Here is a 13,955-nt window from a genome sequence, read left to right as displayed (position 1 = left end):
ATGTGCGCTATAAAAATCCTGTTATTATTATTTGTTATTATTATTTCACCTTTTAGTCGTGTCTGTACTTACAGTAAAGTGATCTTTAATTGGAAGAGGACCAGTACAATTACTTGTTTTTTATCACATGATTATAAACTATTTATTCCTCTTGTCTGTGCTCGTACAAAATAATAAAACGGTCGCTAATTGGAAGTGTCTTAAAGTAAAGTGATCTTTAATTGGAAGAGGACCAGTACAAATACTTGTTTTTTATCACATGATTATAAACTATTTCTTCTTCTTGTCTTTATTCATACAAAATAATATAACGGTCGCTAATTGGAAGTGTCTTAAACTGAAGTGATCTTTAATTTGAAGAGGACCAGTACATTTACTTAATTTTGTCACATAATTAAACTATTAATTATTCTTGCCTTTACTCATACCAATTAATAAAAATGGTCACTAATTAGAGGTGTCTTAAAGTAAAGTGATCTTTAATTGGAAGCGGACCAGTACAGTTACTTAATTTTGTCACATAATTAAAACTATTAATTATTATTGTCTTTACTCATACCAATTCATAAAAATGGTCACTAATTAGAGGTGTCTTAAAGTAAAGTGACCTTTAATTGGAAGCGGACCAGTACATTTACTTAATTTTGTCACATAATTAAAACTATTAATTATTATTGTCTTTACTCATACCAATTGATAAAATGGTCGCTAATTGGAGGTGTCTATAAGTAAAGTGGTTTTTAATGGAAGAGGACCAGTACAATATTACTTGTTTTTGTCACAAAATTAAAACTATGTATTCTTTTTGTCTTTATTCATACTAAATAATATAATGGTCGCTAATTGGAGGTTTCTTTAAGTAAAGTGATCTATAACTGGAAGAGGACTAGTACAGTTACTTAATTTTGTCACTATCATAATTAAAACTATGTATTCTTCTTGTATTTACTCCTACCAATAAATAAAATGGTCGCTAATTAGAGGTGTCTTAAAGTAAAGTGACCTTTAATTGGAAGCGGACCAGTACATTTACTTAATTTTGTCACATAATTAAACTATTAATTATTCTTGCCTTTACTCATACCAATTAATAAAAATGGTCACTAATTAGAGGTGTCTTAAAGTAAAGTGATCTTTAATTGGAAGCGGACCAGTCAGTACAGTTACTTAATTTTGTCACATAATTAAAACTATTAATTATTATTGTCTTTACTCATACCAATTAATAAAATGGTCGCTAATTGGAGATGTTTTAAATAAAGTGGTCCTTTATTGAAAGAGGTCCAGTACAATTACTTGTTTTTTGTCACATAATTAATAACTATATATTATTCTTGCTTTATTAATACTAAATAATAAAATGGTCGCTAATTGGAGGTGTTTTAGGTAAAGTGATTTTTAATTGGAAGAGGACCACTTCATTTACTTGTTTTTGTCACATACTTAACAATTATTTATTCTTCTTGTCTTTTCACATACCAAATAATATAATGGTCCCTAATTGGAGGTGTTTAGGCAAAGCGATCTTTAATTAGAAAAAAAAATTTGTTTGGCATCATTAAGTATTATTGGTTATTAAAAGAAGACAAGACAAGTGCAGGCGTGATAAAAACAACCACCTATCATAAAACGTATGATACAGTATTTAATAGTGGACGCATTTCAATCCATGGGTCAGACATTATTAAACGGGCCGGACAGCATTAAATTGTTGAAAAACGCCCACGAACCCGTTGAAAAATGCAACTGGACACTATCCAATGCTGAAAAGTGTCCACCCGGACACTTTTGAATGCTGGACACAATTCAATCTTACACCGGCACTTCGTATAGTGTAAACACTCGTGGTCATAAAATGAACGTTATGGGTCAACCATTAGTTTAAAGTTTACGAAACTTATTGCTGATGAACGGGAATTCTTCATTGAAATTAAATTGGTGAAGATGTATACGCCTTTTTTCACGAAACGGAAGACATCTTCGATCGATGACAAACAATGCCGTGCAACGAAGCGTAACCAACAGAAATAACATAGCGTTTTCAGGGGATTTCAGGACACCATGCGGCGCCTATGCTTATACACTGTGGTGTTTTTTTTCGATGGCCTTGAAGTGAAAACAAATTTTCTAATTTTTTTCAATCATACAGTTATGTATGCTAATCTTTAAAGAACATTTTACAGTAAATATGTTGTCCATACGGCTGTCCGTTGAGGAGTTACGAATTAACGGAGTAACTTGTCCTCAGAAAATAGGCTGAAAACGGGGTGTCACGAAAGCTCAGACCACGAAAGCTCAGACCCCCTAAGACCTAAGATCACGAAAGCTAAGACCCAACACCTAAGATTACAAATACTAAGATATACTACAGCTTAAAAACAATACTTGTTTATCCATACATAATTTTAACACAGTAGGTTTCATTTATAACCATAAATATAATTTAATACTACCGCAAAACATATAGGCCATAAGCAGTAAATTCTAACGTTTCATCTCGTTCCGATGTCATGGATCTACAATTTCTTTACATATTTAGAATAATAATTTTATAAATAACAACATATCAAAAGTTCTCCATAATCGTGTTAGACAATTTTGAGAAATTACTGTTTTACAGTATTTTGGTACTTTATTTTAATATACACCGCGTGAGTGATTTGGTCGGGCCGAACGTTACACGTTCAAATTATCCGCAACGTCTTAAAAACTGTACCACGTGATCGTATTTCACCAATCATGCTCTGTTTACAGATGAGGGGAATCCCCAAAACTCACACACGGCAACGTCACACGTGGACAAAAATATTCAATCATGATGAATGGAGCTAGACGTGGAGGAAAATTTGTTTGATTCCCCACCGAACAAATGCTACTGTAAACGAAGAAATGATGCATCTTATGATCATCCTATTGTATTGAAATAGTCTCCTGCTCATATAAGAAATGGGATTTTTAGAATGTTACCACTTAAACCAGTGTGCTATATTAATAATATTCGTACAGAAAGGCTAGGCTAGCTAGCTACGTCTTTAGGCTGGTAGCACACTGGCCTAGGTCTGGAGGTGTATACTAGGCTACTCTCAAGATGGCATAGGCTAGGTAGGCCCAGCAGCAGCACAGTACAGTTAGGCCTGCTACTAAACTATAACTTAATGGGCTATTATTAAGTTAAAACGGTGACAAACGGAATACAAAGACACAGGTGAGGATAGCATAATTTTAGTACATTTTGAGCAAACATAATAAATACACATTAAAATTAATATATTATTATTTATTATTATTAATAATTACAATTGTTTGAAATAATTAATTTGGTCTGGCCTAGAGTAAGCAGGCTTTCCCTATACTGTACCTAGGCTATCCTATTTAGTATTATGCATTCATTTTGATGGCCTGGTCCGAAGACTAGGCCTAGTATTCATACATCAGCCCGGTATTATTTTTATTTATAAATGCTTAATTTTAATAAAAAATAATTTATTTCATTTCAACTGTATCATTTCAATTCAATTTATATTCAATTATTTATGTCTAGGTTGTCTAGTGGAAAGGAGGCACAAAAATGCTGAACACGTTCACTGATTCTGGTAAGTTTTGGATCCTTTTTTAATGTAGAGATGAGAAATGCCAAATGATTTATGTTTTGTTATAATTATATACAATAGTAGTAAAATTAGTAATGAAAGTTAAAAATAGTAATGAATGCAAGAAATAGCTGAAAAAACATCCATTACTTTAAAAATGTTTTATATACCAGGTTGCATTGTCAATAAACACTATAGTAATGGAAAGTGTGTGGTAGAGTAAGTAAAGTTGAAAATGTTTCAACATTTCTAGCTGTGTATGGTTTACCACAAATCTGAACTAATTTTTAAATATAAAACCAAAAAGATTCATTGTAATTTAATAATATTCAGTTTAACTAAAATATTAAGTAATCGATATAAATTAAATAATCTATTCTTGATTATTTGTTACAGAAATGATACCAACTTCAAAACAATTGTCATCATCTTGAATTTTTCATAAACTTCAAAACCATCAACTGGCTGAATGTAAAATACTTACTGCAAATGTTGCTGAATCTATGTTTAATTGTACCTACCTACCACGTAGTATGTACATACTGTATCTGAAGGATATTCCACATAGTAATTATTACTTATTAATTAGTTAAAGTATATTTGCTATTTCCATTGTACACTGGCCACGCCGCACCTGAAATTGACAACTTTTCTACTTGACTACTAGTTATGCTGGTACAACGTATCTAGAGAAGAGTAGGATTATATACATTGTATATTGGGCAACATGTAGGGTTGTAAAAAAACACAAATCCAAAAGAATAAAAAAAAAAATAAATGAAAATACATTACAAGGTATTTGTTGTATATTGTGTGTATATATGTCCATCTCATATCATTATCAATAATAATAGTTCTCTCCACAAGACTTACATTCATGTTATCAATATAAAAACAGTAAAAATGGGCTGGCAGGCCTACTTATCTGGTGTTTCACAGAAAAAAATGGGTTGTTTTTATGGAAGCTCCTGGCCTAAATTGGCACTAAAAACTCCTAAAAAATGCAATATTTAAGTTACAATAAATAAGTTATTGCATAATCATTTATTGTTTGTGTTGAAAATTTACTCAGATGTCACTAACCTACTAGCATACCCATTGCATGAATATAAATATTATTATGGCAAGTCATTTTCTAAGAAATCATGTAGGCTTACGTACTCCTCAAAAACAAATAAAACATCAAAATTATCTATAAAATTAGCAAATTCTCAGCTGGTGCAGTGCATCTTCCTATATAAAAAAAATCATCCTATATAAAAAAAATCATCAAGCTGGTTTATCAACCCTCTCGGGTAGTTGTACAGAAAAGGCATAGTATTTATTCAGGCGCCTTTTACGGTTGTTTGAGTCGAGTTCACACAAAATTGGCACTAAAAACAAACAAAAATGCAATGTAAGTTACTATCATATTATTGCATAATAATTTCTTTTGCATTGAAACTTCACTTGTGTGTCACTAACTCACTAGGATACCCATTGCATGAATATAAATACATAGTGAGAGTTGATTATTAAAATATAACTGCTCAAAAAACGACTAAAAGATATCAAAATTATCTATAAAATTGGCCAAATCTCAGTTTTTGCATCTTCATAAATAAAACCTCCCTGAAGCTGACAAGCTGAAACTTTGAATCTTGTTTAACAACCCTCTCAAATAGTTGGGAAAAAAATATAAATATGGTATGGTAAGATATTGTGTCTTAAACATCTTGAAAAGTGCAATTACAACTAAATAATTGTAATTTTTCAGTTTTCTTCACATACAAAATACTTATTTTTTAAATTTTAAATTTTGGATAAGTGTTCACAATATACTGGACTACTCACAGAGAAAAGACAATTGCATTTGGACAAAGACTTTTAAAGATATTGGCCCATAAAAGTACCTCCAGACCTCAAAAAGTGCCTTTTTTGCAGTAGTGGGGTACCTTTGAGAGGCCATTGCTCAAAAGTGTACAAGTATTTCATGGAGAACTTTTGATATAGTATGTGTAACATATTCATTTCACAATATCAACTTTCAAAATGTAGATCCAAGAGGTGGGAACGAAATCCATGTTCTAGGCATCTTTTGAGCTACTGCTTATGGCCTAATAGATAAACTCACATTATTTTCGCCCGTTGAGTAAATGTATATTTTTTCTTTACAACAAACAAACTTGACGGGTTGTTTGTTGGTATATATTTACTCCATTGTGTTGCTTCAGAGGATGTTTTTCTTACGCACCTGCCTTTCTTGTATTTTGACTCCAAATTTGTTGACTAACTTTATCCTGAACACCACACTTTAAAATTAGGACTTATAAGTACTTTCAGAAGGAGAAACACATAATAACAAATAAATAAATCCTTTAAATTGATGATTTTACAGATGTGTTTCTTTGTATACTGTAATGACAATGTAACTCCTCGAGCTCCCCATGCTCAATGTTTTTGTTTCTATGGAGCGCCAAAAGAGCAACAATAATAGTACAAGTATAAAAACAGAAAGAAAACGAAACAAAAAAACTTATCATGATTTTTAAATTAAAATTTATTTGCCAGTATTTATTTCTTCGTACTTGCATGATTATACTATTATCCATCCACACTGTAGATGGACTCCACAGAGTTTTCAGCCCTCTATATAATTTTTGCTCTTTTGACGTTCCATAGAAACAAAAACATTGAACATGGCCCATGGGGTAGGCCTACTGTACTGTAGGCTAGTCATTTTGTGTGCGAGAAAAACGTCTGTAAAATCATCAATTTAAAAATGTATTTGTTACTTTTTATGTGATTCTTTTTCATGAAAGTGCCAATTCTAAGGTGTGGTATTCAGAATAAATGTTGGGAGTTAAAATACAAGGCAGGTGCGAAAGATAAATATTTGTAATCTTAGGTGTTGGGTCTTAGCTTTCGTGATCTTAGGTCTTAGGGGGTCTGAGCTTTCGTGGTCTGAGCTTTCGTGACACCCGCTGAAAACGCTATGTTATTTCTGTTGGTTACGCTTCGTTGCACGGCATTGTTTGTCATCGATCGAAAATGTCTTCCGTTTCGCTAAAAAGGCGTATTGATCTACTACTATTCTTCAGAAAACGAGATGCAAACATTAGTAGTAAAGCAATAATACAATTGTTTTGATCCATATTAAAGAGTTAGATCCATCTCGGCCGCCGACAATCTCGGCCGCCGGATTAAAAAGCCGAATTGTATGGCGCGCCACCGATGCTTGTATTGTGAGTAATTAAAATTTAATGCAGCGCATAAGCACGTATTCTACATGTATACTAATTAATAAAGTCATTAATTAACTTTTAATTATTGTTTTAATAAATGCTTTTTTTCTAAATTTTTCAGATTAATAAATTAAAATTAGTAGTAGTGATATCAATCAATATCGATATATTTTACTATTCCGATTCGATATATTTTATATCTAAAGCTGGCTAACTTTAAAAAAATATTATTTGTGATACCCCTAAAGGTGTCAGATGAAATCGGTCGCTCGCTCGCGTACCATCTAGGTCGTGCCCACAGATGGTTCTCGAATACATAATAATTTCAGCGTTAAAAAACTGGCGATTTCAAATGTACGTACCGCAGGACAATAATATTACATGTCGTGTACAGGAACGAATAAATAGACACTGTGATTTATGTACTCAACTAAAATTAGCACCCTATTACTTCCGAAAGAGAAACTTGTCACAAAATAAGACCAATTGTTTAAGTCAAATTTAAACAAACTTAATTTGTGTTTTGTATGTAACATTAGGGTTGAGGGATGGGGAAGAGGATGGGTGCAAAGAGGAACAATGTTAAAATATATTCTTTATCCATTTAGTAACGAAATATTAATTGCTTTCATGTTTTACAAATAATATACCACTAAACACAGTAAAACATTGCGATGTAATACTTTGTTGAAACTATCACCGTCCTAGTCGATTGAAATAGTACAGCACATGTAACGATACATCACTACGACGTGTATATGTTTATAATATAATGTAAAACAATTTGTGAAAACCACCTCTATTCGGGGAAAATCATAAATTCGATTTAATCGTCAATAAATATTAAATTATCTAACTCAACTTAATTAGTAGGCCTAATGGTTTTCAATTGTTTCTTAGAGCCAATTCATACTTAAGTTGGTTCCTACCCTACCCACCAAAGTTGTTCTGCGTTTAGGGCATGTGATGTACCGTAGGCCTATTCTCTACTGGTTTTACAACGCTACTCATGCCAGTGAGGGAAAGGTGATGATGTGGGTGGTTTAACTGCAATAATAAAGATTTGTACATAATATACGGCGAGTGAAAACGCTAGCTCATTATCCGTTTAAAAAAAAATTATATCCAACCTCTGCAGCACAGATTGAAAACAAAAATGGATCGAATTTCGAGTATACAGTACTGTACTTGCCTTTACGACGCCTGAGGGAATAGACACTTGTGAAACAGAGATTGGAATGTTCCATTCATCGCAAATCAATACATTTGTATAATCGTATATTAAATCTATCAAAATAGTATTTTTTTAAGAAAATTGGCCTGTCTTCAACATTATGATGCTGTACTCTAGCTGTTCAACCAGTTTTCAGCTATTAAAAACAATTATCGTAGGAGGAGATAGGAAAATGCGAAGCCTCCTCGTATTTTTGTGGCGGGTTTTTTTCAAGATGGACATCCATTAGACAGTGTATACCACGATCGGAAAACACCCCTATTTGGGGCAAATCGTTGAACCTAAATTCGTTTTAATCGTCAATAACTAATTACCTAACTCAATTTAATTAGTAAACAGGGTTACATCAGATGGTTAAAATCAGTACCGAAAGTATGAACCAACTTTATATACCATCGAGTAGAAATTCTAGAAATAAACCGAGATTTACCGAATTTTGCCCTTACGTAAATTTATATATAGAATCCTACTGTCAAATTATAGAAACAGTGCTCATATTCGAAAACATGATCTCATAATCGCGTCGAGCATAGCTCATTGGATCGTTTCACAAAAACAGGTGCAGGAGGCCTCCTATAGACGTATCCTAACGTAAAATCGTATAAATAAATAAAAATCGTTCGTAATATACCTAGCTTACTAAAACAGGAATAGTGTATCATTATTAAATATTACACCAATTATTATTTTATCAAAATTGATTAAACTATTTTCTACATAGGCCTTTATCTAGGTTGGGGCTAAGCATATTAGCTAAAGTTTAATTTTAGGCCTAGTATTACAATTGTCGGACGTAAGTCTTTTTTCACACGCGCTCCAGAATTCTGTCGCAATTTTTTTCTTTGCGGCATGTTATTGGATCGGCATATCAGTTACCTTTTATTCACCGCCAGTTATTGAACTTGTCCTCGCAATCGCTGTTCACCTTATTTGCGAGAGAGGTACACGTGTTGTTCTTAGAGAATGGAATGTCAAAAATGTCTTTGGCACGCCGCTCAGAGAGAAGTCTGTGCGTTGCTGCTGAAACCACGTGCTATAGGAGGGGAATGCACCACAATCCTCTGAGCTGAGGGCTGAATCATTCCGCTACCTGCTAAATAGTAAAGAGGGATTTTCCATCTCTCGGGTCTACCGGATCTAGGCGCAGGGGTGTGACAAAATATTACTTTCACTCTGCTATGTTCGAAAGACATGTGAGTGAACACGCTCGAAATGCCAACAAACATTGCAGTCATTTGCTGAGTGTGTCGCTATAACAATTATTGTTTATCGAAAGTTGAAGACTGTCGTTCAGATTTTTGAACCGTAGTTTGGGCACTTTTGTAAAAGTAAAATTTGACACGATATGACTTGAATAAAAAAACAATCGTTACATAAAAATAAACAACATGATGAGTGTATACACGAATCTATTTAGATACGCTTGTATCGATTGATTATTAGGCCTATAATATAGCATAATAGCACGTTAAGATATGCCTCGCACCTTTTTGAAATTGTAAACTATATGCCTCGCACTTTTGGAAATGATAAAATGATGCCTCGCACAAATATTTGGCATGCCTCGCTTGCCTCGCTGCCTCGCACTTTGTCAACACTCCTCGATGTTGGTGTGTTATGTTTTTTGAAATTATACTTTATTGAGGGCGCAATCAATGTTTATCTCTAAAATCCTAAAATCATGGACCAGGACCTATAAATTAGAATAGGTCCATGTCAAAATCGGAGAACATTGGCCACAGTCGCATAAAAAAACCCTACAGTAATCAAGGGGAAACTCCGGGTTAATAAGATTATTTCTCCATGGTAAAATGGATACAAATATTATATTGCTATAAATTGTAGTAGGCCTACATTTCTTATCAAATATCAATCATAATATAATACATCACCTCTTCCAATATAATCTTTCTTTTATAAAGAGTAATTTCCAATTTTACATTTGATTTTGTGCGTCTATCTTGTCCTGTTTGGTTTTCCAATATACATAACACAAATTAATTTGATTACAAGACAAGTAAGCCTCCAGTAAGATTCCAGTTCCAGCGTATTTTACCTCTCTATTTTTTATAGTCTTATTACTCAAAATTTTGCATTGATTTGTTTTATATTTGTATTATGGGTAGAAAAAAAAGCAATTTTAAGGCTGAAAATGTATAATTGCAAAATAAGAAAACCAAGAAATGTTTATTGTAGACAAAACTGGTAACGTAACACCTATTATATTAATTAAAGTATAGAGCCAATGCTCCTTAATGAAGCAAGACACACTTCATCCAAGCTAAAAAGTATGATTTTTTAAAAATATTTTATAAAAGCAAGAAAGGAATTCTGGTCTTTAAAATGGTCTTGTCAGGAGTTTTCATGAATGTTTAGGGTTTGAGAGTTGACTGTATTTTAGTTACAAATCAATGTAGCAGACAATGTAACACACAAATAATCCTTTATATTGCTATACACACAAAACACAATGACTGATACAATGAATCAAAATATAAATTATTTTTTGTTACAATTTTCTATATACAAAAATAAATCATCTTTATTCACATTTTATGTAATATTTTATCACTGTAATGTACAAATGTATACAGAATAGCAGAGAATCTCTATTATTCTCTGACAAGAAAAACTCACAGCTTTATCACTTTATGCATAGAGATATTATAGTGAACTATTATATATAGTTCACTATAATATCTCTATGCTTTATGTAATATAAAATTAAAATAAACAAATCCCAATGATTGCTTGTATTATTAATGTTTGTAAATATTCCAGTATCGTTATTTTAATAAAGTTACGATTAGCGATTAGAGGGCGCACTAGCGGTGGTTGGTCGTGTTTGTGATTTCGTAGTCTGGAGATCTTTTTACTATCATAATTTTTACACTTTTCGATCGCAAGTATTTAAAAAACATAACGCTATTTGCTCTTTAGTATTATTGCTTGACGGATTCATAGAAAACAAGCCTTTTTGTTCAAGGATTGTTGTGATTTTTAAGGATGGCTAGTGGAGGCTATATTGGAGGTGGTGGTAGGCCTAAGACAGCTCGTAAGCTTAGGTCGGCGTTAACCCCAGCGGGGGATGATTCGATTCCTCATCTAGGCCTATGTGGTAGTTGTAGTAAAGCTGTTGACAATCAATCAGTAACGTGTGGCATGTGTGGGTTTTGTTTTCATTGTTCATGTCAAGACGTAGGAAAGTCTTTATTTGATGTTATTTCATCTGGTGAACAGGGCCTTCATTGGTATTGTCGTACCTGTAATAAGTCTGCTTGTGGTTTTTTGAAAGCGTTGTCGACGATCGGTAAAACACAAGAAAATATTCTCAAAGACATAAAACGTATAGATGAAACTATCACACGAAATTCAAGTGATATTGCTGATCTCAAGGCTAAGGATTCAACTGATAAGATTGATTTGTTAACAGCAATAAATGAGAGATTTGAAGATGAAGCTGAGAAGGAAAGAAGAAGGTGTAACCTAATGTTATATAATATTGAGGAAAATACAAGTAGTGATCCCATAATCCGCAAACAACATGACTTATCTGTTATCCGTTCTTTTTGTAACGGTTCAGTTGATATCGACGCCGAAATGAAAGTTATCTATCGTGTTGGAAAAGCTGAGAAGGATATTAAGAGGCCTTTGAAATTAGTTTTCAGAAAGGAGTCTATTAAACGTCAAGTTTTTTCTCTAGCAATTCAAAAGGGTTTTGCTGTTAGTAATGATAGAACCATGAAAGAAAGAGAAGCATTCACTAAGTTAAAAGGTGAATTAAAAACGCGATTAGATGCAGGTGAGAAAGACATAGTTATCCGAAGTGGGAAGATTGTGAAGCTTTTTCGTTCCCAATAAAGAAAATAAAAACAGAAAGTTCTCTAATTTAAAAGAAAGTACGTTTTCCAATCAGAAATTTAACTTTTGGTACTCAAATTGTGATGGTTTTCTAAATAAGAAGTCAGAGTTACTTTGCATTGTTTGTACCCGCCACTGATAAATGAATTTCGTGTCCAAGGTTACCAAGCATTTTTTTCGAATGAGGATTTTACTTCTGGTCGTGGTGTTTTAATTTATGTCAGAAATGGAATTTCAGTTTCTCAAATTTTCTTTAAGAAGAATAAGTTTGTAGAGTCAGTTTGGGTTAGAGTAAAAGAAGTAAAAACGGATCTTTTATTAGGTTGTGTTTACCGTAGCCCGACTTGTAGTATGGATAATAATATCAAGCTGAACTCATTGTTCCGTGAAGTATATAAATCATCTTTTTCTGATTTAATCGTTGTCGGCGATTTTAACTATAAAAGTATTAACTGGGAATTAAATTGTGTGTCTTCGGAAGATGGAGATTCCAGCAGAAGTTTCTTTGACACCATCAACGATCTATTTTTAATTCAACACGTTATGGAACCTACTAGATACAGAGAAGGCGAAACACCCAATGTTTTGGATCTGGTTTTTACAGACAAAGAGAATACTATAAATGGCATTATGCAGTCTCCACTACTGGGTAAAAGCGACCATATGATGTTACAATTTTCATTGGATCTTGTAAGAGATGACAGAATTGAACCAAATATTCGAAGTTACAGGCATGGTAACTATGATTTGCTGCGCGAGAAAATTGGTTTGGTAGATTGGGATGTGGTTTTCAATGACAAATCAGGTATTCAATCGTGGGACGAATTCGAGCATATTCTTGCGAAGAATATTGATGAGTGTATCCCGATGAGGAAGGTTTGCCACGGAAGAAAACCTCTTTGGATGAACAAAAAAATTGAAAAGCAGATTGCCAAAAAGAATAAATGTTGGAAACAGTATGTAAAGGCCAAGAGAAAACAAAAAGTATGTGTGTCAGCAAAATGGTCGAAGTTTGTCCAAGTAAGAAATCAAACAGTAGATCTGATTCGATGTAGTAAATCTGACTTCGAAAATAAAATAGCAATTGAGATCAAATCTAATGAAAAGTCTTTTTGGAGGTATCTCAGTTCTCAGATCAATATAAAGTCTGGTATACCCAACTTAACTGATAGTAATGGAAGGCATGTGTCTGATGACAAGGACAAGGCTGAGTTGCTAAACACGTTTTTTAGTAGTGTATTTGTCGATGAAAATTTTTCGAATGTACCGGCTATTGATGACACTTCAGAGGATTTTTTATCTCAAGTTGACTTTCCTTGTGACGAAATCTTAAATATTTTATCAACGTTGAATATTACTAAAACAGCTGGACCTGATGGTATTCACCCACGCATCTTAGTCGAACTACAGTAAAGGATATCATTTGCTACCCCCTCCATATTATTTTTACGAAATTGTTTCTAGAAGGAGCCGTCCCTAATAGTTGGAAACGGGCTACAGTGGTACCGATTTTTAAAAAAGGAGTGAAGTCTGACCCAAGCAACTATAGACCTGTGAGTTTAACTTCGGTAGTTGGTAAAATTATGGAGAGAATTATCAGGAAGGAATTATTGGACTTTCTTGAACATCACTCACTTATTTGTTATGAGCAATTTGGTTTCCGGCAAGGTCGTTCCTGTGCTTTACAATTACTTGATGTTCTTGAAAACTGGTTTTCTTATTTTGATAATCAGGATTGTTTTGATTGTATCTACCTTGACTACAAGAAGGCTTTCGATAGTGTGCCTCATCATAGACTCCTTCTGAAAATGAGTGCATTGGGTATTAGAGGTAAACTTCTAAACTGGTTTCAAGAATTTCTTAACGATAGACAACAACGGGTTAGTGTCAATGGATGTGTTTCAGATTGGGCTGATGTTCGTAGTGGTATCCCGCAAGGAAGCGTCGTTGGACCTGTTCTTTTCATTACTGTATGTTTATAAATGATTTACCTTCTGTTATTTCTTCCTCTGTACGCATGTTTGCAGATGATACTAAATTGTATAG

General features: G+C 33.3%; 1 protein-coding gene and 1 long non-coding RNA gene across 2 annotated transcripts; both read left to right on the top strand.

The window, feature by feature from the left end:
• Positions 1-2,636: 2,636 nt before the first annotated feature.
• Positions 2,637-4,857, top strand: LOC140048056 (uncharacterized). Its single transcript, XR_011845043.1, has 3 exons — positions 2,637-3,205; positions 3,542-3,593; positions 3,987-4,857. It is a non-coding gene; the product is annotated as an uncharacterized lncRNA (long non-coding RNA).
• A 7,403-nt stretch (positions 4,858-12,260) lies between these two features.
• LOC140047628 (uncharacterized) lies at positions 12,261-13,322 on the top strand. Its single transcript, XM_072092665.1, has one exon. It carries the CDS (start codon positions 12,261-12,263, stop codon positions 13,320-13,322), a length of 1,062 nt encoding a protein of 353 aa, XP_071948766.1.
• Positions 13,323-13,955: the final 633 nt, after the last annotated feature.

Source organism: Antedon mediterranea, chromosome 4 (genome assembly GCF_964355755.1).
Source record: "Antedon mediterranea chromosome 4, ecAntMedi1.1, whole genome shotgun sequence".
In the NCBI taxonomy this organism is placed as follows: domain Eukaryota; kingdom Metazoa; phylum Echinodermata; class Crinoidea; order Comatulida; family Antedonidae; genus Antedon; species Antedon mediterranea.
This window is presented reverse-complemented; position numbering and strand designations above follow the sequence as displayed.